Here is a 26,727-nt window from a genome sequence, read left to right as displayed (position 1 = left end):
TACATACTATACAAATATTCTATCATCTGAATGGTCAAAACACCTCAAAATGTCATCGATAACAAGAAACTGACGCTCATAAATAAACCAAACACTCCTTTATTCCCCCCCATCTCATCAGCTCCATTTCACACAGCCCCTTTAAAACCTCCCCCCTCCCCTCCCGAGCCACACTGCTGATGCCAGTTTAAATCCCTGTGTGTGTCAGTGTGAGTGTGTGTGTGTGTGTGTCGTCATTACCAGGCAGCAGCAGCAGCAGCAGCAGCAGCATTCAGCACTGTGGTGGTGGGTGTGGCCTTGGCGGACTGGTTCAACATTCCACTTCTCAGACTACTCCCGCCCGCCTTTCTCCTACTTAGACAGATTATCCCCCTCGAGCCGACACACTTCGGCTCCTCGTCCAGCCACGCAGCATCACACAAGGTAAAAAACCTATTTGATTTAAGACGTGTGCGTTCATTTCATGTGCGTTTTCATTCAAGGTTTCAATTTTTAAGGTGGCTTCTTTGTGCGTTTTGTGGTTGTCATAACGAAGAACCTCCTGACCAGTGATTCAGGAGGTTGTTTACATGATTTTGTTACATGATTTTGGCTAAAACTGGAATAATCTAAGGTTATGGTATACTTTATTGTCCCACATGAGGGAAATTTGTCCTGGGTACAATTTGTCTTAGGAAATGTAATGACTAATTGTGAATAATACAATGTAAAGTGTCCCAAAAATGACATTATTATGATAAAATGATATTGGATTTTGATAATCTGGATTCTAAAACACATACAAAAATACCTTTCATAACAAAGACAGTGGCATTGTTGAATCAAAATGTTAAAAAAGGATAAACTTGTGGCCTTTAGTCACCGTATTTCAACCTTTTGTTGGTAAAAATGTATTTTAAAAGTCTCAATGTACAATGGAAATACTTGTTGGACTTCTTTGACTGAACGCCGACCCTACTTTTGGCAGAGCATCGTCTACATAAGAAACGTACATATATTTTTTGTGCAGAATCATCTCGGAGGATTCACGATGTACGCCCCGCTCTCTGTGTTGGTCACATTGTCCGTGGTCGGGCTTTGTTTTGGAGAAGAGCCGGTAGAAGAGGTCATCAAACCAAGTGAGTAAAGCCCTACAGAGTTACATCATGTTATTTATTCATACGTCTTTTGTTTGCTAAGAGATCGGGCTTGGTTGTTTGAAATGTTGAAAGAATTTTGAGCTGTCTTTGCACATATTGTAGATTTAAATCCTTTTTACATAATTTTTTACTGTAATCCTGTCAACAAAGAACATGCATTAACTGTAGGCTATTTCTAATACAGATTATAGTCTGTGTTATTGTGAAGTAGCAAAAGCAGTATTCTAATTTATTAAATAATTAGACCAACCATCATAGAATTCGAATCATCCTGGAAATTTTGATTTAAAAGCTTTGATGGATCTTTCACTGTTGCAAAGTTTGGCCTATTAAATCTAGGCTTAGGCATACTGCAATTGCCCGGGCAATTTAGGCATGAGTAATTACAAAAAGTGGAGTGAAAGGACAGCAAAAACAACATGTCCCTACAAACTGTTTCTGTAGTTTTTTTTTGTAATTTACACATTGGCAAAGGATGTAACAAAAACAGTTTATCTACATTTAAGAGTGCCGAGAAATGGTGTTTTTAAAATCAGCTCAAATGAGACCAGAGCAAAAACAACAACTTCAATACTGACCACTTTTACTGTAAAATAATCCTTTTAATCCTCCCACCACATGCTCTCCGATATTGCATAGCAACACCGGGACACAGAATATATCATATTCGTGTCAAAAGCTTAACATAACTCCACCAAACAACCTACGCATTTTTCTCATTTCTTCACCAATGTAAAGTATAGAAAGCAAAACGTTCCCGGGTGCGTCACACTTACTAAAGAACGTAATATAGGGCCTACATTGTGTTCCCAGGGTGAGTCCGTGGCTGGGTGAAGTGACTCATTTTGTATCTCGGAGCCAGTTGTGTGTGGCAGCTGTCAGTGGTCAGATGACAGAACGAGGCTGAGGTTTTGGAAAGGGGCTTATAATGACGATGATTAACTGGGAAAATACCAACAAGACAGATACATTTCTTAAAAGAGACGTGTTGTATGAACTAGGGACCGGCGACGCGTGACTAAATAATTAAAGTTCTTATGACAGATTTTCATGTTCGTCTAATTATGACGTAGTTTGGCGGGATATACTCTGTGGTAAATATTTATCATGGTTTTTAAGTGGCAGTTTGTGAAGAAAATTTTAAAAATAAAAGTCGAACGTGACATGATGTAGAGTTGAACCGAATCCCTCTGTGATGTCATCAGGAAGCGACATTACATTGAGAATGCAGGGACGATTTACAAGCTACTGACAGTTTAAACAATCATTCAACAACAACAAAAGGTGTTATAAGTCTTTATTATTTGTCAAATCATAACTGTGTGTTATTGATATGGATTTTGGCTTTGTTGACAGTACGGTTGCTAGGTAACAGTTGTGGAATCATCTCTACCTATGTCAAATCTGCTGCTCACGTCACCAGGAATAAACGTCACCAAGACAGTCAAACTTATTTTTTTAAAACTTGGGGGTAAAATCTTAATAAAAATCGAAATATAATCCATTTCACTACGTTTCAGTGAAATGTGTCGTCTAACCTGCTACATGCACTTTAAGCATGATTGTTTTTTCCTCATATGGATCAATCTCAGTGTTCAATTTTATTTTATTACTTTTTCAAATTCAAGTTAAATGACTTTGATAATTCCATGAACAAAAAACGATACAGACTTTTATTGCCATTTATTGCCACTAATTCCACTCCTTGTCCACAATATAAATCGCCATTGTGACAGATGTGTTTACGTCCTGTGGAAAGACCTGGTGTCGGTCGCGGTGACAGGTTTGGCACAGACGAGGGAGTGGACGCTGCCAGCTCAGGCATTGGCCTCAGTCATTGGATTTAGTAAGAGTTTCCATGTTCAGAAAAATGTTCAGAAAGTGGGGTGTGTTTGTGTGTGCTGGCGGGTATTTATCACGTTGTGGGGACTAAAATAGACTGTTTATACACACTGACATCATGGGACCTGCAGGGTCGCAATTTGAATAGTCACAATTTGAAAATCGTAAAGACTGCAGGTATTTATGTAATGTTATTTCATCTGTAAACAGCCAAATATCCTGTCTTATAAAACCCTGTAGTTTAACGTTAGACCTCTACAAACATGTTGGATTGGTTTAGCAGTTCAGATTTCAGTCTTGAAACATTTTAAGCATCATTCTATGTTCTACCATTCAAACATGAATCGCAAATCTAATTGTAATTGCAACGCTTGTCAGAACAAGCAACAATTACCATATATATTTTCCCAAACTGTTCAGTCCTACCCTGATTCCTTTATGAGGACAAAACCCAGGTCCCCATGATTTAAACTAGGTTACAGTTAGGTAAGTAGTGAATATGGCCAAAGAAAAAGAATGTATATTATTGTGTTGTAATACATATTTTGTGTTTTGTTTTGATTCTGGACCTCTAGTGGACATAATGGAGATACCAATTTGTGTCTTATTATCATTAAACACTGGATACTTTGACACCAAATGATAAGCCCTCTATGTTCTATATTTTCACTGATTGTTTTACTGTATATCGTCACTAAATGGGGTGCAAAATCTTGTCCTAAAACCTAACATCTTGCCTGTGTCTCGACAGAGAAGGCCCAGTTGGTTGGAGGATGGTTTGAGAGAAGTCCCAACTCGACAGAGGTGCACCAGGCCACGCAATACGCCGTAAAGATGTTCAACTCCAATTCAAAAGGCAAGAGGCTGTTCAGACTGGACTCCATCACCTCTGCTCATAGCCAGGTACTGAACAAAACATAGAATCCATGTCAGAAGAAACAGGACATGTTATTTATGTCTCTATCTCTTCATCTTTGTAAAGTCATGTTGCTAATAACCGGGGCACTAACTATGGGTGGCCAAATGCGCTAATAATGTATTTTTCATATTATCAAAGCGTCAGATTTGAGTCAGAAAGCTAAGAATTATGCATTAGATTAGAACATCTGCATGCGACAATACAAATGCAGAAAAAGGCCAAAGTTACATCTGACTGAATGTATCCAAAATAGTAACAAACAGCAATAAATAGAAATATATTGTGCATTTCCTGGGAACTATAGGAGAGTCATGCTCACCCAGTCATCTGCTTTACTCTGTGGCAGGTGACGAGCATGATCAACTTCAGGATTGACGCCATTTTGGGAAAAACCAAGTGTCTCAAAGCAGAGAACCACGACCTGGAGAACTGTGAGCTGGAGAAAAAGGTAATATTCCATGAGTTGAGCTGGTTTGTTACTGACGACGGACAAAAGATCAATTTCAATATGCGGAATTAAGCATATTAAGCGGAATTAAGCGTTTATTTACAAACCTATCTGGCGCATCTGCTTGTCTCCACGAAGAGGTCACTGCTTTGACCTTGGAATGTTCCGTAGTACGGCATTGCACAGTATCTAGTTGCGCAGAGAAAAGCAGGTGACACTTCCAGGCCAGATGACAGGTCAGATCTGCGACGAGGCGACTCCGCTTACACCATTCGTTTAGCAATAAAACTCCAGATTTTAATAAATGCAATGGATTAGTTAAATACTACGGAAGATTCCAGCAAAGCAATAACATATCCATGGAGACGAGCAACTGGGTAAAGTACACAATGCAACTATAACAAAGACGTGATTGGTTTAATGCGCTTTTTCAAATAATAAATTGTAATAATGTGATTTATTGTAAGCTATTTTGTACCATAACTGCAGTGGAAAAGGAATCTTACACTTTTGGCAAATTAGGGCCCCCACCAAGAAGCACCATGTAGGCCCCCACAAAGATGAGGCCCTGTTTCTGATACGTTTTGTCCCTGTCTTCTCTTCAGCGTATGGGCTGTCAGTTTGTTGTGACCTTTGACCCTCGCAACAACAAACACGAGCTGAAGAGCCGGACCTGTAAGAAGCTGGTCAAGCCCAAAGCCTGAGTTACACTTCTTTTATCCGTGTTGTGTTTGAGCCTTACCACTTTTGATACAGTGTTTGATGCCGTGTTCTTTTTCCGCAATAAATAACTTTTTTTTCCAAATAATTGTTGTGTCTGAGTTTTAAATTAATTGTAAGGACTAAAGAACAGGGTACAGTTGTGCAATTACTAATTAGTTGTGTTATTACTTTGGAGATAAAATTGTTTTTTTTAGTCAACATCTGGGCGGGGCCTTGATCTGTGCAGATACTGAACAGGATCAGCCAGAATATTCCTGGCTTTGGTAACCGACCTTGTTTAAGGTCCCAATGATTTTATCAAACTCTTTCACAATAACCAAGTTAATCTATTTAGATTGTTTTGATGTCTGCACATTTCTAAATTTTTGTGAGGAATGTTGGTGACAGAAAGAAAAGGGTGCCTTTTCATTCAAATGGACTTACTATCCATCCATCTTCTTCTGCTTATCCTGGGCCGGGTCGTGGGGGCAGCAGTCTGAGCAGGGACTCCCAGACTTCCTTCTCCCCAGACACTTAGCGCTTCCGGGGGGATCCCGAGGCGTTCCCAGGCCAGCCGAGAGACATAGTCCCTCCAGTGTGTCCTGGGTCTTCCCCGGGGCCTCTTCCCTTTTCAGCACTGTAGCTAGGCTAACAAACTGTCACAGTGCAGTAGAGCCCTCAATCCCAGCTACACTTAGCTCTGATGATTTCCTCCTATTTTTTAACAATAAAATAAAAACAATCAGAGATAAATTAGATGAAATTACCCCCGCTATTAGCCCTGAACTAGCCCAAGCTGTAAATCTAACGTCTCATATAAATCCACCAGTAAACTTAGAAAGGTTCACAGCTGTTGATCAAGCAGAGATAACTTCAGCCATTATGTCCTCTAAAAGCTCAACTTGTGTCCTAGACCCCATTCCAAGCAGACTCCTCAAAGACATTCTCCCCCTAATTATAGACCCTATTCTTAATATAATAAATACTTCACTCCAAAGTGGCTATGTTCCACAGTCCTTCAAACATGCAGTCATTAAACCTCTTCTGAAAAAGCCTAATCTAGATCCCGACCTATTGGTAAACTACAGACCTATTTCAAATCTTCCCTTCGTCTCTAAAACCCTTGAAAAAGTTGTAGTAAAACAGCTTTGTCGCCACCTGCAGGACAATAACTTATTTGAAGTTTTCCAGTCAGGGTTCAGAGCCCACCACAGCACTGAAACTGCACTAGTTAAAGTCACAAATGATTTGTTATTAGCCGCTGACGATGGACTGGTCTCAATCCTGGTTCTGTTGGACCTGAGCGCAGCGTTTGACACCATCGACCACAACATTCTACTGCAGAGGTTAGAATGTGATGTAGGTGTTGGAGGAACAGCCCTCAGCTGGTTTAAATCCTATCTATCTGATAGGTTCCAATTTGTTAATGTAAACCAGAGCTCCTCACCAAGCTCTAAAGTAATTTACGGTGTGCCACAGGGTTCGGTACTCGGTCCAATTCTGTTTACTCTTTATATGCTGCCATTAGGCAACATTATCAGAAAGCATGACATTAACTTCCACTGCTATGCAGACGACACTCAGCTGTATTTACCAATGAAACCTGACTTAGTACTTGTTTGAAGGAGATAAAAACCTGGATGACACTAAACTACCTGCTTCTTAACCCTGAAAAAACCGAGGTCATTGTGCTTGGCCCTAAGCATCTACGAGCCTCTCTATCTGAGCAGGTAGTCACACTGGACAATGTCAGTGTAGCCTCCAGTTCTACTGTAAGAAACCTTGGAGTCTTATTTGACCAGGAGCTCTCATTTAAAGCTCATATAAATCAAGCTTGTAAAACAGCCTATTTCCATTTGCGCAACATCGCCAAAATCAGAAGAATCCTGCCTAAAATCGATGCCGAAAAACTTATCCATGCATTTGTAACGACTAGATTAGACTACTGTAACTCCCTGCTTGCAGCGTGTCCTAAAAGCTCCATAAAAAGCTTTCAACTGGTTCAAAATGCAGCAGCAAGATTACTAACAGGAACAAAAAGAAGAGAGCACATTACGCCGGTGCTGAAGTCTCTTCACTGGCTCCCCGTCGAGTCTAGAATCAAATTTAAACTCCTCCTCCTGACCTACAAAGCCATAAATGACATGGCCCCATCCTACCTCAAAGATGCTATAGAACCATATCATCCAAACAGAGCTCTTCGCTCTCAGAATGCCGGCCTTCTGGTGGTCCCAAGAGTCTCTAAAAGTACTGTAGGAGGTCGAGCGTTTAGCTACCAAGCTCCTGTGTTATGGAATCAGCTCCCGACCCATGTTAAATATGCTGACACAGTCTCTTCATTTAAGTCCAGGCTTAAAACGTTCCTCTTCGAAATCGCTTATGGTCAGAGTATGTCGGTGTAATCCCTCATTCGTCCAGGCGTGTTCCATAGTAGAAAAAGCTTCAGTTGTAGTCATCTGGACTCAGTTTGAAAAAAATAGACGTTTCGACTCTCATCCAAGAGTCATTGTCAATAACAGAATTTAGATCGAGAACTCCGATATTAATACTGTTCTGTGGTAAGACCCGCCCATTGGGAGGAGCCTTCCTGAAGTAGAAAGAGTTGTTTGTTTAAACAGAAACTCCCCCTTGTATCTACCGAGCTAGCCTATTCAGAATCTTAATGGGCTATTAGAAACCTCTTTGTCTTTGTGAGACCCTGGCTCAACCACCCTGAGTACCTGATTAGCATCTGAATGTCCTCTACCTTTCCAGGGGTTCAGTAACCCATTATAAATAACAGGAAGATTAAACCTTAGCCCTCCATTTCTGTTTAAAGAAGGTCTTTCTTTTTTAACAAAAATCGCTTCCTTGACTCCTCTTTCAAACCATCTTTTCTCCCTGCTTAAAACGTTCACCTCACCGTCTTCAAACGAGTGATTAGAGGCTTCAAGATGCAGATGCACGGCGCTCTGTGGTCCTGAACTAGAATTTCTTCTGTGCTGATAGAGCCTCTTGTGTAGAGGCTGTTTAGTCTCACCTATGTAACGTTCTTTACAGCTTTCTTCACTGCATTGGATCGAATAAACTACATTGCTCTGTTTTTGAGTCGGCAACTTGTCCTTTGGGTGAACCAGTTTTTGTCTTAAAGTGTTTCCTGGTTTAAAATAAACAGGTGTGGTTACCCCGCTTGGGCTCTCAACAGAGTGAAGAGAACCAAGAAGCCGGACAAAAGGGAAACTGAACAGAGAAGGAAGGGTGTCTCTATCCCTTATGTGTCTGGCCTCTCGGAAAAACTGCAGAGAATTTTTAGACAACACGAAGTCCCTGTTTATTTTAAACCAGGAAACACTTTAAGACAAAAACTGGTTCACCCAAAGGACAAGTTGCCGACTCAAAAACAGAGCAATGTAGTTTATTCGATCCAATGCAGTGAAGAAAGTTGTAAAGAACGTTACATAGGTGAGACTAAACAGCCTCTACACAAGAGGCTTTATCAGCACAGAAGAAATACAAGTTCAGGACCACAGAGCGCCGTGCATCTCCATCTTGAAGCCTCTAATCACTCGTTTGAAGACGGTGAGGTGAAGGTTTTAAGCAGGGAGAAAAGATGGTTTGAAAGAGGAGTCAAGGAAGCTATTTTTGTTAAAAAGAAAGACCTTCTTTAAACAGAAATGGAGGGCTAATGTTTAATCTTCCTGTTATTTATAATGGGTTACTGAACCCCTGGAAAGGTAAAGGACATTCAGATGCTAATCAGGTACTCAGGGTGGTTGAGCCAGGGTCTCACAAAGACAAAGAGGTTTCTAATAGCCCATTAAGATTCTGAATAGGCTAGCTCGGTAGATACAAGGGGGGAGTTTCTGTTGAAACAAACAACTCTTTCTACTTCAGGAAGGCTCCTCCCTATGGGCGGGTCTTACCACAGAACAGTATTAATATCGGAGTTCTCGATCTAAATTCTTTTATTGACAATGACTCTTGGATGAGAGTCGAAACGTCTATTTTTTCAAACTGAGTCCAGATGACTACAACTGAAGCTTTTTCTACTATGGTCAGAGTAGTTAGGAACAGAAACATAAACCCACAGCTTTAGCTACGCTGCCCTAGGAGTAACTATGCTGGGGGACGTATGGCAGCTTGAGCACTATCCTCTTCTTCTTCTGACTACTTATGCTATCAAACAATATTTATTTTTTGATTCCACTTGCAAACTGTTCACCGCCTTCTTTTCTTTCTCTCACTCCTGAGGACCTGTGGACCCAGATGCCCCTCCCCTGGTGAAGTGGTCCCTGCCCTGTGTGGACGGTCCCTCATCTGCCTGAGGAGTGGGTCCAGCTCGCCCCCGACGGTCCCTCATCTGCCTGAAGAGTGGGTCCAGCTCGACTCCGACGGTCCCTCATCTGCCTGAAGAGTGGGTCCAGTTCGCCTCAGACGGTCCCTCATCTGCCGGAAGAGTGGGTCCAGCTCGCCTCCGACGGTCCCTCATCTGCCTGAAGAGTGGGTCCAGCTCCAGTCTCCTTGTGTCCGTCTGTCCGTCTGTGAGAGTCGGATCTCTCCTTCACTGGAACTCCTCCAGGTTTCTACGCTTTTTTCCCAAAGAGGTTTTTTTTGTAGTTTTTCCTGGCCGAGAAGGAGAGTCTAAGGACAGAGGACCCTGGGACATCGTCCCTCGCCACCACAGACATTGTCTGACTCCATCGCCACCACAGACATTGTTGATTCATTTCTCCCTGTGGCCCTCAGAGGCAACTGTTGTTGTGATTTTGGGCCTTACAAAAATAAATAGATTTGATTTGATTTGATTTGATTCCCGGTGGGACATGCCCGAAACACCTCCCCACGGAGGCGCCCAGGAGGCATCCGGAACAGATGCCCGAGCCACCTCAGCTGGCTCCTCTCCACGTGGAGGAGCAGCGGCTCTACTCCGAGCTCCTCCCGCGAGACTGAGCTCCTCACCTTATCACTAAGGGAGCGCCCAGCCACCCGGCGAAGGAAACTCATTTTGACCGCTTGTATCCGCAATCTTGTTCTTTCGGTCACTACCCAAAGCTCATGACCATAGGTGAGGGTAGGAACATAGACTGACCGGTAAATTGAGAGCTTTGCCTTTCGACTCAGCTCCTTCTTCACCACAACAGTTCGACAGCGACTGCATCACTGCAGCCGCTGAACCGATCCGACTGTCAATCTTACATTCCATCCTTCCTTCACTCGTGAACAAGACCCTTGTTCACTCGGGCGAGGACTCCCCACCCACTTGGAGAGGGCACCTTTTTCCGGTTGAGAACCATGGCCTCGGATTTGGAGGTTCTGATTCTCATCCCAGCATGTGCCACGTGCACTGATGAACACCCTTGTGCTTGAACATGGTGTTTGTTATGGACATGTGCCCGTCCGGGCCCCGTGGAGAAAGGCGCTCGCCATTGAGCACCCACCCCAGGCCTGGCTCCAAGATGGGACCCCGGTAACGCCAATCCGGGCGAGGTAACTGGCCTTGGTGTCTCTCTATTCATAAGAGGCTTCTGAACCGCTCTATGTCTGACCCGTCACCTAGGACCTGTTTGCCTTGGGAGACCCTACCAGGAGCTTAAAGACCTCGACAACACAGCTCCTGGAATCATTCGGGCCCTCAAACCCCTCCACCACGTTAAGGTGTTGGTTCAAGGAGGAGGGACTTACTATTACTTTTTAAAATTATTAGGACTTCAAGACTTCTGTATTCCAACATAAAATGCTTTCACATTTCGTTGCATTATATGAGTGTGAAAACACAACACTGGATTAAAAGAGCTTTATGTTTTTGTTTGTTGTGCATTTATTTCTAAGATAAGAGAACATTCATCATAAAATTAGATAAGGAAAATTTCCACATGCACTCAAGCTGACATTTTGTGATCAATGTATCACAATGTATACAGTACAGGGTACTTCTGATCTTAAAAATCCGAAAAATAGTGCTGTTCTGAATACCATTAAAAGAAACTGCACTGAAATATAGTTGTTCGGTACATATTACTGTATTTTCTACACATGTCTCTAGTTTCATCTGCAAGTGGCTAAAAATGCATAATATGCAAATGGTCATAAAAGACTGTATATATATATATATATATATATATATATATATATATATAGTAGAAAAAGCTTCAGTTGTAGTCATCTGGACTCAGTTTGAAAAAATAGACGTTTCGACTCTCATCCAAGAGTCATTGTCAATAAAAGAATTTAGATCGAGAACTCCGATATTTATACTCTTCTGTGGTAAGTCCCGCCCATTGGGCGGAGCCTTCCTGAAGTAGAAAGAGTTGTTTGTTTCAACAGAAACTCCCCCCTTGTATCTACCGAGCTAGCCTATTCAGAATCTTAATGGCCTGTTAGAATCCTCTTTGTCTTTGTGAGACCCTGGCTCAACCACCCTGAGTACCTGATTAGCATCTAAATGCCCTGGTCCTGGTCCTCTACCTTTCCAGGGGTTCAGTATTCCATTATAGATACCAGGATGATTGAATCTTAGCCCTCCATTTCTGTTTAAAGAAGGTCTTTCTTTTTTAACAAAAATAGCTTCCTTGACTCCTCTTTCAAACCATCTTTTCTCCCTGCTTAAAACCTTCACCTCACCGTCTTCAAACGAGTGCTTAGAGGCTTCAAGGTGGAGATGCACGGCGCTCTGAGGTCCTGAACTTGTATTTCTTCTGTGCTGATAGAGCCTCTTGTGTAGAAGCTGTTTCGTCTCACCTATGTACCGTTCTTTACAGCTTTCTTCACTGCATTGGATCGAATAAACTACATTGCTCTGTTTTTGAGTCGGCAACTTGTCCTTAGGATGAACCAGTTTTTGTCTTAAAGTGTTCCCTGGTTTAAAATAAACAGGGACTTCGTGTTGTTGTGTCGTCTCACATAGGTGAGTTTATAATACACACCCCACCAGTTGTATTACATTTAAAATATATATTTTATAAACTGCAACTGCAAAATAAGACAGTAAAATGTATGTGAAGTCTGACATGTCAAACTGAAACATTCCGTCTTAAAACTCTTGTGTTTTGAGGAAAGTGTTGTGCACAGTCAGTGGAACATGGCTGAGTCTGACATGGCTTTTCCATAAGAAAACACATCTGCCATGTCTGCACCAGCTCATTATTAAAGCCACGGACTCTCCGACACTGTTTTTCCATAGTTTTAATACCTACGCCACTAAGAGAAAGTGATTCACACAGTATTTAAAGAAAGCCTTTAATTACACCCCATTCAAATGTACAAATACTTACAAAAAATCATTGATTGTCCAAATAACTTTTTAACATTCTCTCCAGGTAAAATGCAAAAATCTTCTTGCTCTTTCCCTCCCAATTGTTGTGTCCGTGTTTTGTCTGTTCTAAAAGTGTCGTTTCAGGTTGTTCAGACGGTGGTCTCGGTGTGAGGCGACAGTTTGGTGTTGAGGACATGGGACAGGAGCCTGTGCTGGTGGTGGTACCTTTGGACACAAAACAGACAATTCTCAAGCACTAAAACCAGTTCTCAGCGCACACAAAAGGGCTCTACGAAGTGTCTTCAAATGGCAAAGATCTTATTCTGTGTAAAACCTTCTGAGGCCGTCACAGAGAAATGAATGACACAAACCTCACCAACGATGACTGGAACTGGAAAAGGACTTTAAATTTAAATGGTTGAATGTTGTGTTCTGTACAAAATAAATAGATTTATAAACGATAAAATAAAAAATAAAGATTCTACAGTTTGGTGGAAATTAGAAAGTAATGTAGAAAGCATTTTTGGCTGAATCAGGTGCTGCGGTTTTGAAATGTGAAGTGATAATTTTCTCAGTACCGGAAACGTGCATAATACGTCTTCTTTATTCTTTAATGCTGATCTGTAATGTTTGAACTTCATGTAAAAGCACAGACCTGCTGATGACCGTCTGGATCTGTTTGCTCTCCTCTTCTCTCAGCTTCAGCAGAACGTGCTCCAGAATGGGCAGCTCCAGGTTCAGATACTGGGCCACCTGAAACATTAAAAATATGAATCAACCCTCCCAGGAGTGACGGCATTCTGAAGTTTGCAGGCATCGCAGGCAAATGGTTGTTTATAATATTTGTCACATTTGGAAATGAGTGGTACAAGTCAATATTTAACTTCCAGCTCTATTTTTTGAAGGTTTTGTGGCGCTAAATGAAGTAAAACAAAAATAAACGTCATTGTCAAACTGTTCTGGCCCGCTCTTATACATATTTGGCGCATCATTGTTCAGAACCAATCGCTAATAATCTACGCAACATGTGGATGTTTGGTTTTCAGTGGCCAGAAAGCCCTGTTTTTCCATAAATTGTGATGTTTGGAGGCTAATGCTTCTTTTTGTGTGTTTGTGTTTCTCTCTGTGTGTGTGTGTGTGTGTGTGGCTATTTTATTTTTCATCAGAACATAGAACAAGAAAAAACAGAGCAACAACACAACAACAGCAGAAAAACATAATAAAAGGAAGGAATAAAAGTAGAAAAAATATAAGAAATTGATCATATTAAGTTCAGAATAATTGTCCCATTTTGTCAATTTTCTTTTTTTTTTAATGTGTCTATTTTCAAGTACTTTTTTCTATTGTGCATCTGCCTGTTATGATATTAGTCTAGTCCTTATTCGTCATAGAGGTTTGAGTCATCCATTCTTCGTCCCAGCTGCCAGGAGTATGTACGTTTGGAGGCTAATGCTAACTCTCCCATTGAAACTACATTGGAGCTCCGCAGCTGCCCCCGGGTAAGCTAACCGTGGCTGCCAATCCGTGCCATCTACCTCGCCGATCACCGCCAATCACTGCACGGCATTCGTACATAGACAAGGTGGGCGTAAAAGTCGTGCAGAAGAACACAACAACACTGCTCTGGAAACATGAAAAAACACTAAAACCATTCTTCTGTTTTCTCATTCCGTGGCCGTCTTACATCATTGCTGACTTCCTCCTCCTCTCGGTCCATCAGAAACACCTTCATGATGTCGTCTGAAGGGCCCTGGAGAATGCGCTCCCACAGAGGCTGGTCTCGGTTACACAGCTTCCTCTTCTCTGAAACAACACAGCGTTTATTTATTTCATGAGTGTGATTTTGTGTAGTTTACTTCCATCAGGGTAAAGAGAAAATAAATCACATAAAGGAAAATAGCCTGTTTTTTCTTGCTTTATATCTTATTAAGAATTTGACTAAACCATGGTAGAGCTTACTGAAAATTTGCAGGTTATTTTTTTTAATTTATTCTTTTATTTAAAACTTCAGGGTTAGAATTGTAGAAACAATTCTGTTGTATCAGAAATCAACATTTATAAGATTCCAAATAGGCAAAAAATAGTTACATATGAACAATTCCTACTGTACAATCCATCAAAATCTTGTCAACTTTACAAGAGTGTAAAGTTTGGTGTCTGTGCTTGGGCCGATGGGTGAAAAATGCATTTTGAAAAACTGCCTTTGAAGCTATAATGTCTCATATAAAAACAAGAATAAAATCTATGAATCCACGTCAATTCAATTACCGGTAAATAAAAACTGGCAACATTAGACATGGCAAAAGCTTGTATGCAGAGAGTAATGTACCAAAAACCAAAATATCTGACACCAAACTTAAAAAAGCAGTTTTATATCTTAAATAATATGTATGAAATAATATGTTAATTTGAGGTGACTACTTTTTATTCGGCAATTCACTATATGGCAAAACAAATCAAATTTTAGCAACTGGTATGTTGATTGATTAATAACTTTGTAGCGTCCAATTAAAATGCAGAAAAGCTCAGATCTAGTGTGATGAAAGACGTCCTTAAACTCTGCCAAACCGTGTCTCTGTGTAACATGGATATCATCACGTTACCTCCGCTCTGATGAACACAGTACAGGGCAAATTCTTCAGGGTCGTTCTCTATCTGTGGAGGAGGATGGACAGAATTAGATTGAATTGTGGACAAAACACACAGTATTATCAGTAGTATTTGTCAGCGCTTACCTTGAACTTGTGCAGTAGCTGTTCCACGACCTGATGCGTCGACATTCTGCTGGTTATTCGCACTTTGGTCGACGTGCCGTGGGTTGGAGTGAAAATAGATGTCTGGAGAACAACACAACATTATGAGCAAATGGGAATGTGTGCGTAGTCTATTTGTTCTGCTTCTTACTCTGTTATATTTGAATATTTGAGTCTGTGACGATTCACTTTCAGGCGAGTAATGTATCGCATTTTTCATGTTTTCACGTATTTATCTTGTGCCATTGTATGTGTAAAAATGTCATACAAAACCCCACATATTTGGGACATTGAGACACCAAATATGTTTAAATGTTTTGCTTCATTTTGTTGACGTACTGTAATATCAATGGGGATGTCACAATATCAAATTTTAGTATTATGATTTCAGTGAGTGCACGGTGGCAAAGGCGGTTAGCGCTCTTGCCTCCCAAGAAGGAGATCATGGGTTCGATTCCCGGACCAGACCAACATCACATGATCTCTCTGGGTGGAGTCTGCATGTTCTCCCCGTGTTACCGTGGGTTCTCTCCGGGTTCTCCGGCTTCCTCCCACCGTCCATGCATGTGTTAGGTAAGATTGGTGACTCTAAATTGGCCCTAGTGAATGAATGTGAGAGTGAACTGTCTGTAATGTCCATGTCTCTGTGTTGGCCCTGCGACGAGTTGGCCACTGTCCAGGATGTACCCCGCCTAAGGCCCGAAGTCACTGGGATAGGCTCCAGTCACCCGCGACCCCGAAAGGGAACAAGCGGTAGAAAATGGATGGATGGATGGATGGATTTCAGTGAGAAAAAACATCCCGATTTAACGATTATTCATGATTATTGAGATTGTGACTAAACAACAGTGTAATCGTTCATTTTTCAACAAAATAACAAAATCTTACTGAAAATTGTCATACAAATGTCCTCTTTTTCCCAAAAAAAGTCAAACCTTTAATGAATCAGCCTCAGACTTAAGATCTGCTAAGTACAAGACTGAAAGGTTTGAGTATGTAGGTTCTACTTTATTAAGTTAAAGGCACTTGAAGTTGATTAAATGAAACAATAACGCGTTTTTTGGTGAAGATTGGACAATGTTGTTTATGTAATATGTAATGTATTAAACTAGGACTAGATTAGGACCAACCAAGTCTGAACTACTAACCCAGAATCAAAACAGGTTTAAAGCAGAATCAAACAAGGATGAAATCAAGACAAAACCAGGTCTAAACTAGCGCAAATCCAGGATTAAACTAGTAAACAAGATTTATTTTAGATTTTTTTAAATATTTGGAAGATGGGTCATGGGCCGGATTCATCACTTAGAGGGCCTGATTTTGCCCGCAGGCCTTATGTTGAATAGCCCTGGTTTATAAGTTGAGAGAGCAAAAACTAAACAAAAACATTCGAGTTTTGCCTGTAGCGTCTCGCCTTTCACTTTTCATCAAGATTTAGTCATATAGTTTTCTCTTTGGTTTGTGATGATTTATGTATAAATTTAGTAAATCTACAGTGTTTTTCCAAGAAATTTCTAAGTAAAAATTCAAACCACAAACTACCTCACAGACATACACTGCAAAAACAATCGCCTTGCTGATTTTACTGAGACAACAGACAATGTGAACACAGCGTGGCGCCCCCTGGTGGCCACCTCAGCTCTACCTTGTAGTTGTAGAAGTGCCCGTTGATAGAAAAGCGGTGCTGCCGTTCTTTCTCTCTCTGGGCAGCGGACTTTCCCTTCCTCCTCATCTTGACCAACGAGGCGTCACTCCTGCAGCGGAACAGGTTAGACTCCGCCTCCAGCTCCACGTGCTTGCGCCTGATTGGACGGAGCGTGGTCGTTTCGTAGGGAACCGGAGCTTTTAAATGAGCAACAGAGAGGAGCAAAAAATGAGCGTCCAATTCAAAAGTGTGCATGAAAAAGAGGAAACTGTAGACTAATTTAAAGGTAATAGCTTAAAGTAAAATGTCATTACTAGTACGATTGATATGCACAAAAGAGACAAGCTCAGTTTCATCTCCATCAGCTGAAGTTTTATGACACATTTATGGTATTCTCAAATGTTTTCCGTGGCGGTTTTCAAACATCTCAAGGGGAGACTCATGAAAAAGTGAAAAGGGCGTTGATGATAAACTGTCCTTCACTCAAAAAAGTTGGTGTGAGAAGAACACTTTCCTCTCTGTTCTGGAGTTTTGGGGACATTACCTGACCACAGCCTCCTCAGCGCTCTACGCTTCATTACCATCTCCGCCGTCAGGGAGCCTCAGGGATAAAAACATTCTCTTATCTCGATATATATCTGTGTCGGCTCCCGGCTCACCACCGGGTACAAGTCTCACTCCTCGCGGCGGCTTCTGTTTGACATTCCCAGAAACGAACCCCAAACTGAGCAGAGGAGCGTTTTTCTTCACAGTTCCACAACACTTTCTGCAGCTACGGGAACCAGAGGCGTGGATTTGTCAGACATGACCTGGGCTCGAGACCTGGACGAAGACGTGGGACTCAACTTGGAGCCCTGCGACTTGAGGCGACTTTATGTTTTCTATGATGTGAGTTGTATTCTGTCATTTTGACTTGAAAGCACTTGAAACTTGATGCTAAAGACTTAGACTTGACCATCATTTAAACTCTATTTAAGAAGAGTTTAACGTGTGCAGAATACTTGAGCTGAGACCTTTTGAAAAAGAGATTAATAGAAACTGATATCCTGATATGAAGGTAAAAAAGAGTTTACAGCAAATTAGTTTTAGTTATCAAATCTGGCAACTCAAAGTGAGCATTATAGCCTGTTTTCCAATGGGATGTTTTACATTTTGTATTTGTATTTGTTTAGTAAAATCCATATCTGATGTTTGAGGACAGTAACACACACGTCAGCACATCACCCCAGTTCTTTTTGCTCTCTATTGGCTTCCCGTTTCTTTTAGAATTGATTTTAAAATTGTACAATTTGTATTTAAAGCTCTAAATGGCCTGGCACCTCCTTATCTGGCCGAGCTCCGTTCTGCCCGAAACCCAAGCTGGGCTCGAAGGCCACTTTATGTTTGTTTTTACTTAGTTTTATGTTTCGTATTGCCTTGATTTTTATTGTGAAGCACTTTGGACACATTGGGTGTTGTAAAGGGCTCTATAAATAAAGGTTGATTGATTGATTGATTGATTGATTGATTGATTGATTAATTGATTGATTGATTGAGTAAAGGTTGAGTCATATTCAAGAAAAGCCCCATGCACGACCTTGGACTGGTGAGGTAAAAGAAGATATAGTGAAATGTAGAGAGATCAGCGACACTTTCCTGGTGACCTTACACAGATCTTACCTGGTGGTGGGACGTTACTGATGACAGTTTCTTGTGTCTCGTCGATCTGGTGCAGGTCAGAATATTCTCCCCACCGCATCATCCCCCTGAAACCACATGAATCAAGATAAAGACTATTTCTTGGGCTGCATGGGCTTTGCCAAAAAAGCCTCCTAATTACAATCAATACAATCCACGCAATATCTCAAGATAGTTCCAGGCATGTTGAAGGGATAAAACATTGATAAACAGCATAAACAAGATTTATATTTGTTGAAATCTTGTTGAAATGTGCAGTATTTTACCTTAAACAGTTTGCATTGCATTTACGCTCTAACACCTAGTTATTTGAATAAATAACGGATTAATTTATAATTTTTAATTTGTTGGCAACTCATTCTGATCTTTTTTTTGCTTAAATTGCCTTGACTTTGACGTAAGCAGCTGTTGTTTTAGCCTCATTTGAACTGTTCCATTCCTTAGTTGTTCCTTAGTTCTTAGTTTCTGCAAGTGTCAAGAAAGTCTCAAGTCTTTGGTGTCAAGTCCGAGTCAATTAATAATGATTAATTTGTTGTCAACCAAAATAAATAGACACATTATGTAAAATGGACTTTTCAGTTTTTAATTATTGTTTTCTCTTCTCATTTACCGACCCGAAGCTGTATTTTGAATTGTTTCTTTATCTCTTCTGCGCATGTGTAATAGTGTAACGTGCAGTAACACCTCTTGTTCTCCAGGTCCAGGGGGCTGATGGGACCGCTGAAGTCCGGCTGGTTCAGTGGAGCCAGAGGCAGGGTCTGTTTGTCGTCCTGGATCTGCAGCCGGATGGGTCTGGTCACTCCCCACGAGATGTTCAAGAAGCCCTCCACGGTCACCTGCCCGTCACTGTCCTGGTGCACAAACGTTACACGGGGCTCAAACCAGGCCCAAGTACAAGTTACTCAGAAAATATGACTTGAGTTTTAGGACAAATCAGATTTCTGTGCAATTGTAACTGACCAAATCCAAATTTCTTTCAGGGTTTTCAAAAGTATCCAAACTCAGATACGAGTGGAGACCGGTATCGAAACTAGATACTTATTTGGGTAGGTATAGATTTGAAAAAAAACCACACTTTACCAAGACACAATGTGACCTTCTTGAAAATGTCTAGTATTATCTTAATCATAACAAGTTTTTTTTGTTGAAAAGAGCATTCTATTGTCTAAAAAGCAGCAGTTTTCCATGATCATTGTGGTATTGCACCTTAGCATCATAATTGAGTTGGAAATTTCCATTTTAATGCCAGTTTTTTAGGGCTCATGAAGCAGTTTGGACAAAAGCGTTGACATAATGTAGCCTATGAGAAAATAAAGTTGAATAATCTATTTTTTATACTGAAAATTACATTCTATTGCAGGGCTATTCAACTTAATGTTCCTGAAGGCCGGATTTATTTCACAACTGTTAACACAATTTGGGGTCGTGCAAAATATCCTCAGCACTAGAGTTGTTTCAATAATGGTAAAATATCTACTGCTGCTTTATTTGCAAATTATATTAATATTCCAATACTGAAGCAGAACTAAACTAGGACTAAAGACTAAATAGGCGACTAACAAGGTCTGAACCAGGTATAAACCAGTTGCAAATCAGGTCCAAAACAAGATATTAATAAGGACTAGTACTAACCTAGAAATTAAACCAGAAAACAATTGGGTTTTTTAAATATTTAGGAGATGGTTTTTGGGCCGGATCAGATTGTTCTATCATTTAAAAAAAGAGCAGTTTTTAATTCTCATTGTGGTATCAAAATTGGTCCCTATTGAGTTTGCCTTAGTAAGTCTTATTACTAATTACTGTGCGTACAAAACCTCCACAATGCCACAAAGCTAAAAAACGACACCCGCTCGCTAAGACAAACTCACACAATAAAAGAGCCTTACCTGAGAGTACGTTAAATGCAACTGCGTCTGTTCTTTTAGGAACCAGTTGTAGGTGTTTACGAGCGAGAGAAATTCTGCTCTGAAACAAAACCAGCACACAATGATGTAAGTTCAAAGTCACAGCGCCAAAAAGAACTTTCCTGAACCCGAAATAATAGTTTAACCACTGCTCTTAATTCAGTTTCTTGCAATAAAGTAGGTTTGAGGTGATAACCGCATTTTACAGCGTTTTAAAATGGCGCGTTTATTAAGAGCAGGCGTGGCTTTTTGTTTGTTTGTTGTTTTGTCTGGGCCTCATGAAAGAATAGACGGATTAAATGAGTTTTGCAGTTTTTTTTACTCTTCATTAGCTCAGTTATTCTTTATTTAATGTAGTTATTACATACATTTGAGTCTAGCTGCTGCTGCTGCTGAGACTCTTTGTTCATGTACTTCTGATGTTTCTATAAATGTTTTAATCCAAAAGTTACATGCCGTTTGCCTTTCCAGTTTCCTTTACCAGTTGCACATCTTTAAAAGTAAAATTGAAAGTAACAATTTGGTAATAATAATTTTTCAAAAAGGGCTGGGCAATGTGACAATGAAAGTCACAACTAGTCCATGGTTGACACGGGTTGAAAGGCTGGACACTTGTTTTTGAAATCGTTTAAAAAACCTTTTCGGACAAAAATCTAAACTTTTTCTCCACTCCTGCATCAGTGTGAGAGTAACAAGTGAGTTTAACCAATCAGAGCGAAACGATTAGTTAAATCCACTCTGAGAACAAGAAGAAGAAGAAGATACGTGTACTAACCTATTTAAGACAGTAAAAACTACTTCTACTATTTAAATCATGATCTAGACTTTAGTTAATTGTGATGAATTATGTTTTAGCACATTTCCATCTTTACCATATATATTTTAAGAATGTTACATGTCGGCCTCACAATTGTTCATTCATTTTATGTAATATTTTTGCTGCCAATACATCAGAAGTGCAAAAAATCAAATAAAAATTGAGACTAAAAGATACTCATTTGGGCCAGTGTTGATTAGAAAAAAAAACAAAAACAATTCATTAACAGGACAAAATGTGACCTTCCTGAACAGTTTTTTTTTTAGAAAGATTTATTCTGTGTTGAAAATATAATTCTATTGTCAGTATTGTATGATATGATTGTATCGTACCTTGAGTTTGATTTACAATGTTGCCCTCACAGTTGTTGATTCACTGTATTTAATATTTTTTGTCATTGTAGCGCTGCTTTTTTAAAACTATAGTAAATTATTCATATTTTTTTTCTCCAATCAAATGTAAAAACACCACAAAAGACCAACAAGACCGAATAAATAACTGGTATGTTTCTCATTCGTTAACATTTCTACAAAACCCGTCACTATATCCCATGGAATAAAATCAAAAGCTGCAGTGCTTGTAAATTATTACAAAAAAATTACATGTAATTTAAACCTAATTGCTTCACTTCAATATTACACCTTTTTAAAAATTAGAAAAATACACTTGCTTAAGATAAAACACTGTGAAATGATCTGCCAGTGCTGTAGAATTCTTGAAATTATGCTTAATCCTAGTACTTATTTAGCGTTTATTTAGCAGGAATGTCCTGAATCTAGACCCCAAATTTGACTTATCTCATTTTAAGCTGATAAATCTCCATTTGTGAAATTTTCACTTTCAATGACCCACCTGGAGAGTGTCCTCCCATCGCCTGCATGGATCAGCGGCTGCAGCGTAGCCTCACTCATTTCCGCTCACATCTGCTCCTGAAAAGACAAAAAAAAACACATATTCACAATTCAAATGATTTAAATTAGCTTTACATCTGTACATTTTTGCCTTGTTTAGACGTAGAAAACAACACGTACAGTAACTCTTACCGTAGCTGTCTCTTTGTCTGCTCCTTTCTTCCTCCACACTTTGAACCTAGTTATAAATATCCTCCTCTCGCTCTCTTTCTCTTTCTCTCTCTCCTCCACTCTTTCACTTTCTTTCTTTTTATGCTCGTCTCCCGGGAGATTTAATACCGCAGCTCCACCCAGTAACCGTGATGACAGTGGAGTCCCATGTATTTGTTTATTCTTCGGTTACAGACCAAAGCGCACGGGCACAGTCTGAATACGTTGTACCATTTTCCCTTTAATTTTACAATCCTACCCCCATAACTTTGCCAACAGACCAAAGGAAGGCTTTCTTCACGAGCTTTGAGTTTCTACGTTGTGTTGAACAGATTCAGTTTTGAGCTTTAATCATGTCATAATGTTGTTTCTTCCACATCAAAAACACACCCAGAGTTGTGTTTTGTTTAATTAATGTGCCCTGAGCAATCCTCCACTTTCACACCATCTCCAGACGTAAAAACGCTTTGTTCTACTGTGTGATGTCATCGAGTGGTAATACAGGAAATGCTTCTTTGTATTTTTAAAGTTCACATCTCTTTGTCAGACTCATTGTGATTATTTCTATGTTCGATTTGCCTGACGAAGGCCCAGTTGCTGAAACGTTGCCTCTTCACTATTAAACTTTTATTTTGCAAGTAAGACAGTGTGCGGGATCTCTTTTCCTATTGCAGTTAGCGTCACGTACGCTTTTCTCCTACGCACCTGGCACAGAACCTGACGTGCGGAGCACCGTCTTGATTTCTATTATTTCTATGCTGAAATTGTTTTCCCTGCATTGCTAGAAGCAAGTTCGATGTAAGAAGCTATTGTTTAAGCCTTATTTTAACTGTTCTATTCCTTGTTTATTCCTTAGTTTTTTGGTTTTGCAAGTATCAAGTAAGTCTCAAGTCTTACTTGATACTTTTGTTTCAAGTCCGAATCAAATTCTAGTCAAGTCCAAGTCAAGATTAAGCCAAGACCAAGTCAAGACCGAGTCAAGACCAAGTCAAGTCCAAGTCAAGACCGAGTCACGACCGAGTCAAGACCGAGTCAAGACCGAGTCAAGACCGAGTCAAGACCAAGTCAAGTCCAAGTCAAGACCGAGTCACGACCGAGTCAAGACCGAGTCAAGACCGAGTCAAGACCGAGTCAAGACCGAGTCACGTCCAAGTCAAGACCGAGTCACGACCGAGTCAAGACCGAGTCAAGACCGAGTCAAGACCGAGTCACGTCCAAGTCACGTCCAAGTCACGTCCAAGTCAAGACCGAGTTAAGACCAAGTCAAGTCCAAGTCAAGACCGAGTCACGACCGAGTCAAGACCGAGTCAAGACCGAGTCAAGACCGAGTCAAGACCAAGTCAAGTCCAAGTCAAGACCGAGTCACGACCGAGTCAAGACCGAGTCAAGACCGAGTCAAGACCGAGTCAAGACCGAGTCAAGACCGAGTCACGTCCAAGTCACGTCCAAGTCACGTCCAAGTCAAGACCGAGTCAAGACCAAAGTCACGTCCAAGTCACGTCCAAGTCAAGACCGAGTCAAGACCGAGTCACGTCCAAGTCACGTCCATGTCAAGACCGAGTCAAGACCAAGTCAAGTCCAAGTCAAGACCGAGTCACGACCGAGTCAAGACCGAGTCAAGACCGAGTCAAGACCGAGTCAAGACCGAGTCAAGACCGAGTCACGTCCAAGTCACGTCCGAGTCAAGACCGAGTCAAGACCGAGTCAAGACCAAGTCACGTCCAAGTCAAGACCGAGTCACGTCCAAGTCACGTCCAAGTCAAGACCGAGTCAAGACCAAGTCACGTCCAAGTCTCGTCCAAGTCACGTCCAAGTCAAGACCGAGTCAAGACCGAGTCAAGACCGAGTCACGCCCAAGTCACGTCCAAGTCACGTCCAAGTCAAGACCGAGTCAAGACCGAGTCACGTCCAAGTCACGTCCATGTCAAGACCGAGTCAAGACCAAGTCAAGTCCAAGTCAAGACCGAGTCACGACCGAGTCAAGACCGAGTCAAGACCAAGTCACGCCCAAGTCAAGACCGAGTCAAGACCGAGTCAAGACCGAGTCAAGACCGAGTCACGTCCAAGTCACGTCCAAGTCACGTCCGAGTCAAGACCGAGTCAAGACCAAGTCACGTCCAAGTCAAGACCGAGTCAAGACCGAGTCACGTCCAAGTCACGTCCAAGTCAAGACCGAGTCAAGACCAAGTCACGTCCAAGTCAAGACCGAGTCAAGACCAAGTCATGTCCAAGTCTCGTCCAAGTCACGTCCAAGTCAAGACCGAGTCAAGACCGAGTCACGTCCAAGTCACGTCCAAGTCAAGACCGAGTCAAGACCAAGTCACGTCCAAGTCAAGACCGAGTCAAGACCAAATCAAGTCCAAGTCAAGACCGAGTCAAGACCAAGTCACGTCCAAGTCACGTCCAAGTCAAGACCGAGTCAAGACCAAGTCACGTCCAAGTCAAGACCGAGTCAAGACCAAGTCAAGACCAATACAAGACCAAATCAAGTCCAAGTCAAGACCAAGTCAAGTCCAAGTAAAGACTGAGTCAAGACCAAATCACATCCAAGTCACGTCCAAGTCAAGACCAAGTCAAGACCAATTCAAGTCCAAGTCAAGACCAAGTCAAGACCAAGTCAAGACCGAGTCAAGACCAAGTCAAGTCCAAGTCACGACCGAGTCAAGACCGAGTCAAGACCGAGTCAAGACCGAGTCAAGACCGAGTCACGTCCAAGTCATGTCCAAGTCACGTCCAAGTCACGTCCAAGTCAAGACCGAGTCAAGACCAAGTCATGTCCAAGTCAAGACCAAGTCAAGACCAATTCAAGTCCAAGTCAAGACCAAATCAAGTCCAAGTCAAGACCAAATCAAGTCCAAGTCAAGACCGAGTCAAGACCAAGTCACGTCCAAGTCAAGACCGAGTCAAGACCAAGTCATGTCCAAGTCAAGACCGAGTCAAGTCCAAGTCAAGTCCAAGTCAAGACCGAGTCAAGACCAAGTCACGTCCAAGTCACGTCCAAGTCAAGACCGAGTCAAGACCAAGTCACGTCCAAGTCAAGACCGAGTCAAGACCAAGTCAAGTCCAAGTCAAGTCCAAGTCACGACCGAGTCAAGTCCAAGTAAAGTCCAAGTCAAGACCAATTCAAGTCCAATTCAAGTCCAAGTCAAGACCAAATCAAGTCCAAGTCAAGACCAATTCAAGTCCAATTCAAGTCCAAGTCAAGACCAAATCAAGTCCAAGTCAAGTCCAAGTCACGACCGAGTCAAGTCCAAGTAAAGTCCAAGTCAAGACCAATTCAAGTCCAATTCAAGTCCAAGTCAAGACCAAATCAAGTCCAAGTCAAGACCAAGTCAAGTCCAAGTCAAGACAAATGTGTGTTTTGGAACACTTTTCCTCTCAAAATGACGTTTGAATCGATGTTAAGAGACTTGGATGTAAATGTTGAAAACCGCAAATCCATTCGTTCGTGTGCCTCGCTCTGTCTCAGCCTGTTTGTTGCCGTTGCCAACAGCCATCTCAGGTATTCCTAGCTGTCAGTCAAAGCCACGCCTGAGAATGTGCACATGCAGGAACAACAGAAGCACGCCCGGGCCTCGTTCTCCAAATTACACGTTGGCGACGAGCGGGTAATAGCACGGTACACGCAGGCGTCCGTTAGCGCGTCGCATTAGCTCCTTCAGGAAACACTGGGTTTGACTTTCATTTCCACAATTACTACAATTAACTTCTACTACTTAGAGTACGGAAAGTTGCACTAATCTAATTTCAGAGAGAAGCCAGAAAACAGCACTCAAGCAACAGTACTCCAAGATATTATTCAAGTCAAAGTATTTGGAGAAACTACGACTCAAAGAGAACTGTAATAATATATAAGAGGTCCTAATTGGAGGGACAAAATATGCGCTTATCTTTTACTCAACTCGAGTACTGTTACATGTTACTCAACTTAATTTAAAGAATGGAAAACTGAGGAGTAAAAATCTATTTTAGCTCCAAAGGATTTAAAGGAAAATTGTGGCAAGTAGGAATAAGTAGGAATGTTCTAAAATATTCAGTTTATATATTTTACTTGCATCTCTCCTGAAATGTCACACAGTATGGCATTGGACGTTTTTTCACGTTTAACGCCGTACTGCGGAGCATTCACAATAGACACTATCCTCTCTGTGTTTTAGGGACACAAATGCAAACTAAGCTTCTACTGCTTCTAAGCTTAATGCAAAAGAGGTCCGTGTTTACATTTTTACACACTCAAGCTGATCATCCAAACACGGAAACTGGTTTGCGTTGCCAGATTTCCTCAGATATGATTAAAGCCGGTTTGTCCTCGATATGTGGCAGCGAATGGCATCCCAGACCCCAAAACAAGTATACATATTTGCCAAATTAATCCAAAAATGGGTAAAAAGTGTGGTAAATTATCAATTCATCTGTTAAAAATTAGGTTTGATATTATAATAACTCTAACTGAAATGTGGTTTTCAATGATAACTCAAGTGAAGTGTTATAGTGTGTGATATTATACTTTTTACATTGTTGTTACACTGTTGTGAAAGTGCAGATTTGTGACATTTGTTTAACTAACCAAACATCAATCAAATGTATTA

The 26,727-nt window shown here is 41.1% G+C and overlaps 2 protein-coding genes across 3 annotated transcripts in view; one reads left to right on the top strand and one right to left on the bottom strand.

Annotated features, from left to right (window-relative positions):
* Positions 1-266: 266 nt before the first annotated feature.
* On the top strand, positions 267-5,152 carry LOC140367225 (cystatin). Its single transcript, XM_072453581.1, has 5 exons — positions 267-423; positions 1,010-1,118; positions 3,733-3,884; positions 4,247-4,348; positions 4,954-5,152. Exons 2-5 carry the CDS (start codon positions 1,031-1,033, stop codon positions 5,050-5,052), a joined length of 441 nt encoding a protein of 146 aa, XP_072309682.1. The 5' UTR covers positions 267-423; positions 1,010-1,030; the 3' UTR covers positions 5,053-5,152.
* A 7,102-nt stretch (positions 5,153-12,254) lies between these two features.
* Positions 12,255-26,727, bottom strand: part of rassf6 (Ras association domain family member 6) — a 15,195-nt gene continuing 722 nt past the window's right edge. Inside the window, exons 2-11 of one of the 2 annotated variants that reach the window (XM_072453579.1) lie at positions 21,930-22,006; positions 20,243-20,321; positions 19,041-19,207; positions 18,339-18,424; positions 16,680-16,876; positions 15,017-15,118; positions 14,885-14,936; positions 13,966-14,084; positions 12,937-13,034; positions 12,255-12,506 (exon numbers count right to left, since the gene is read on the bottom strand). In XM_072453579.1, the coding sequence (XP_072309680.1) occupies positions 12,431-12,506; positions 12,937-13,034; positions 13,966-14,084; positions 14,885-14,936; positions 15,017-15,118; positions 16,680-16,876; positions 18,339-18,424; positions 19,041-19,207; positions 20,243-20,321; positions 21,930-21,988 (1,035 nt within the window). In that variant the 5' untranslated portion in view covers positions 21,989-22,006 and the 3' untranslated portion in view covers positions 12,255-12,430. Of the gene's footprint in view, positions 12,507-12,936; positions 13,035-13,965; positions 14,085-14,884; positions 14,937-15,016; positions 15,119-16,679; positions 16,877-18,338; positions 18,425-19,040; positions 19,208-20,242; positions 20,322-21,929; positions 22,007-26,727 lie in introns of those variants that run through there. The other variant, XM_072453580.1, reaches the window with a different exon arrangement.

The sequence above is a fragment of the Eucyclogobius newberryi genome, unplaced genomic scaffold (assembly GCF_026437365.1).
Source record: "Eucyclogobius newberryi isolate DKJ021-1_F unplaced genomic scaffold, fEucNew1.0.hap1 SCAF_2, whole genome shotgun sequence".
NCBI classification, from domain to species: Eukaryota; Metazoa; Chordata; class Actinopteri; order Gobiiformes; family Gobiidae; genus Eucyclogobius; species Eucyclogobius newberryi.
Note: the sequence above shows the minus strand (reverse complement) of the source record. Positions and strands in the feature narration are given on the sequence as shown.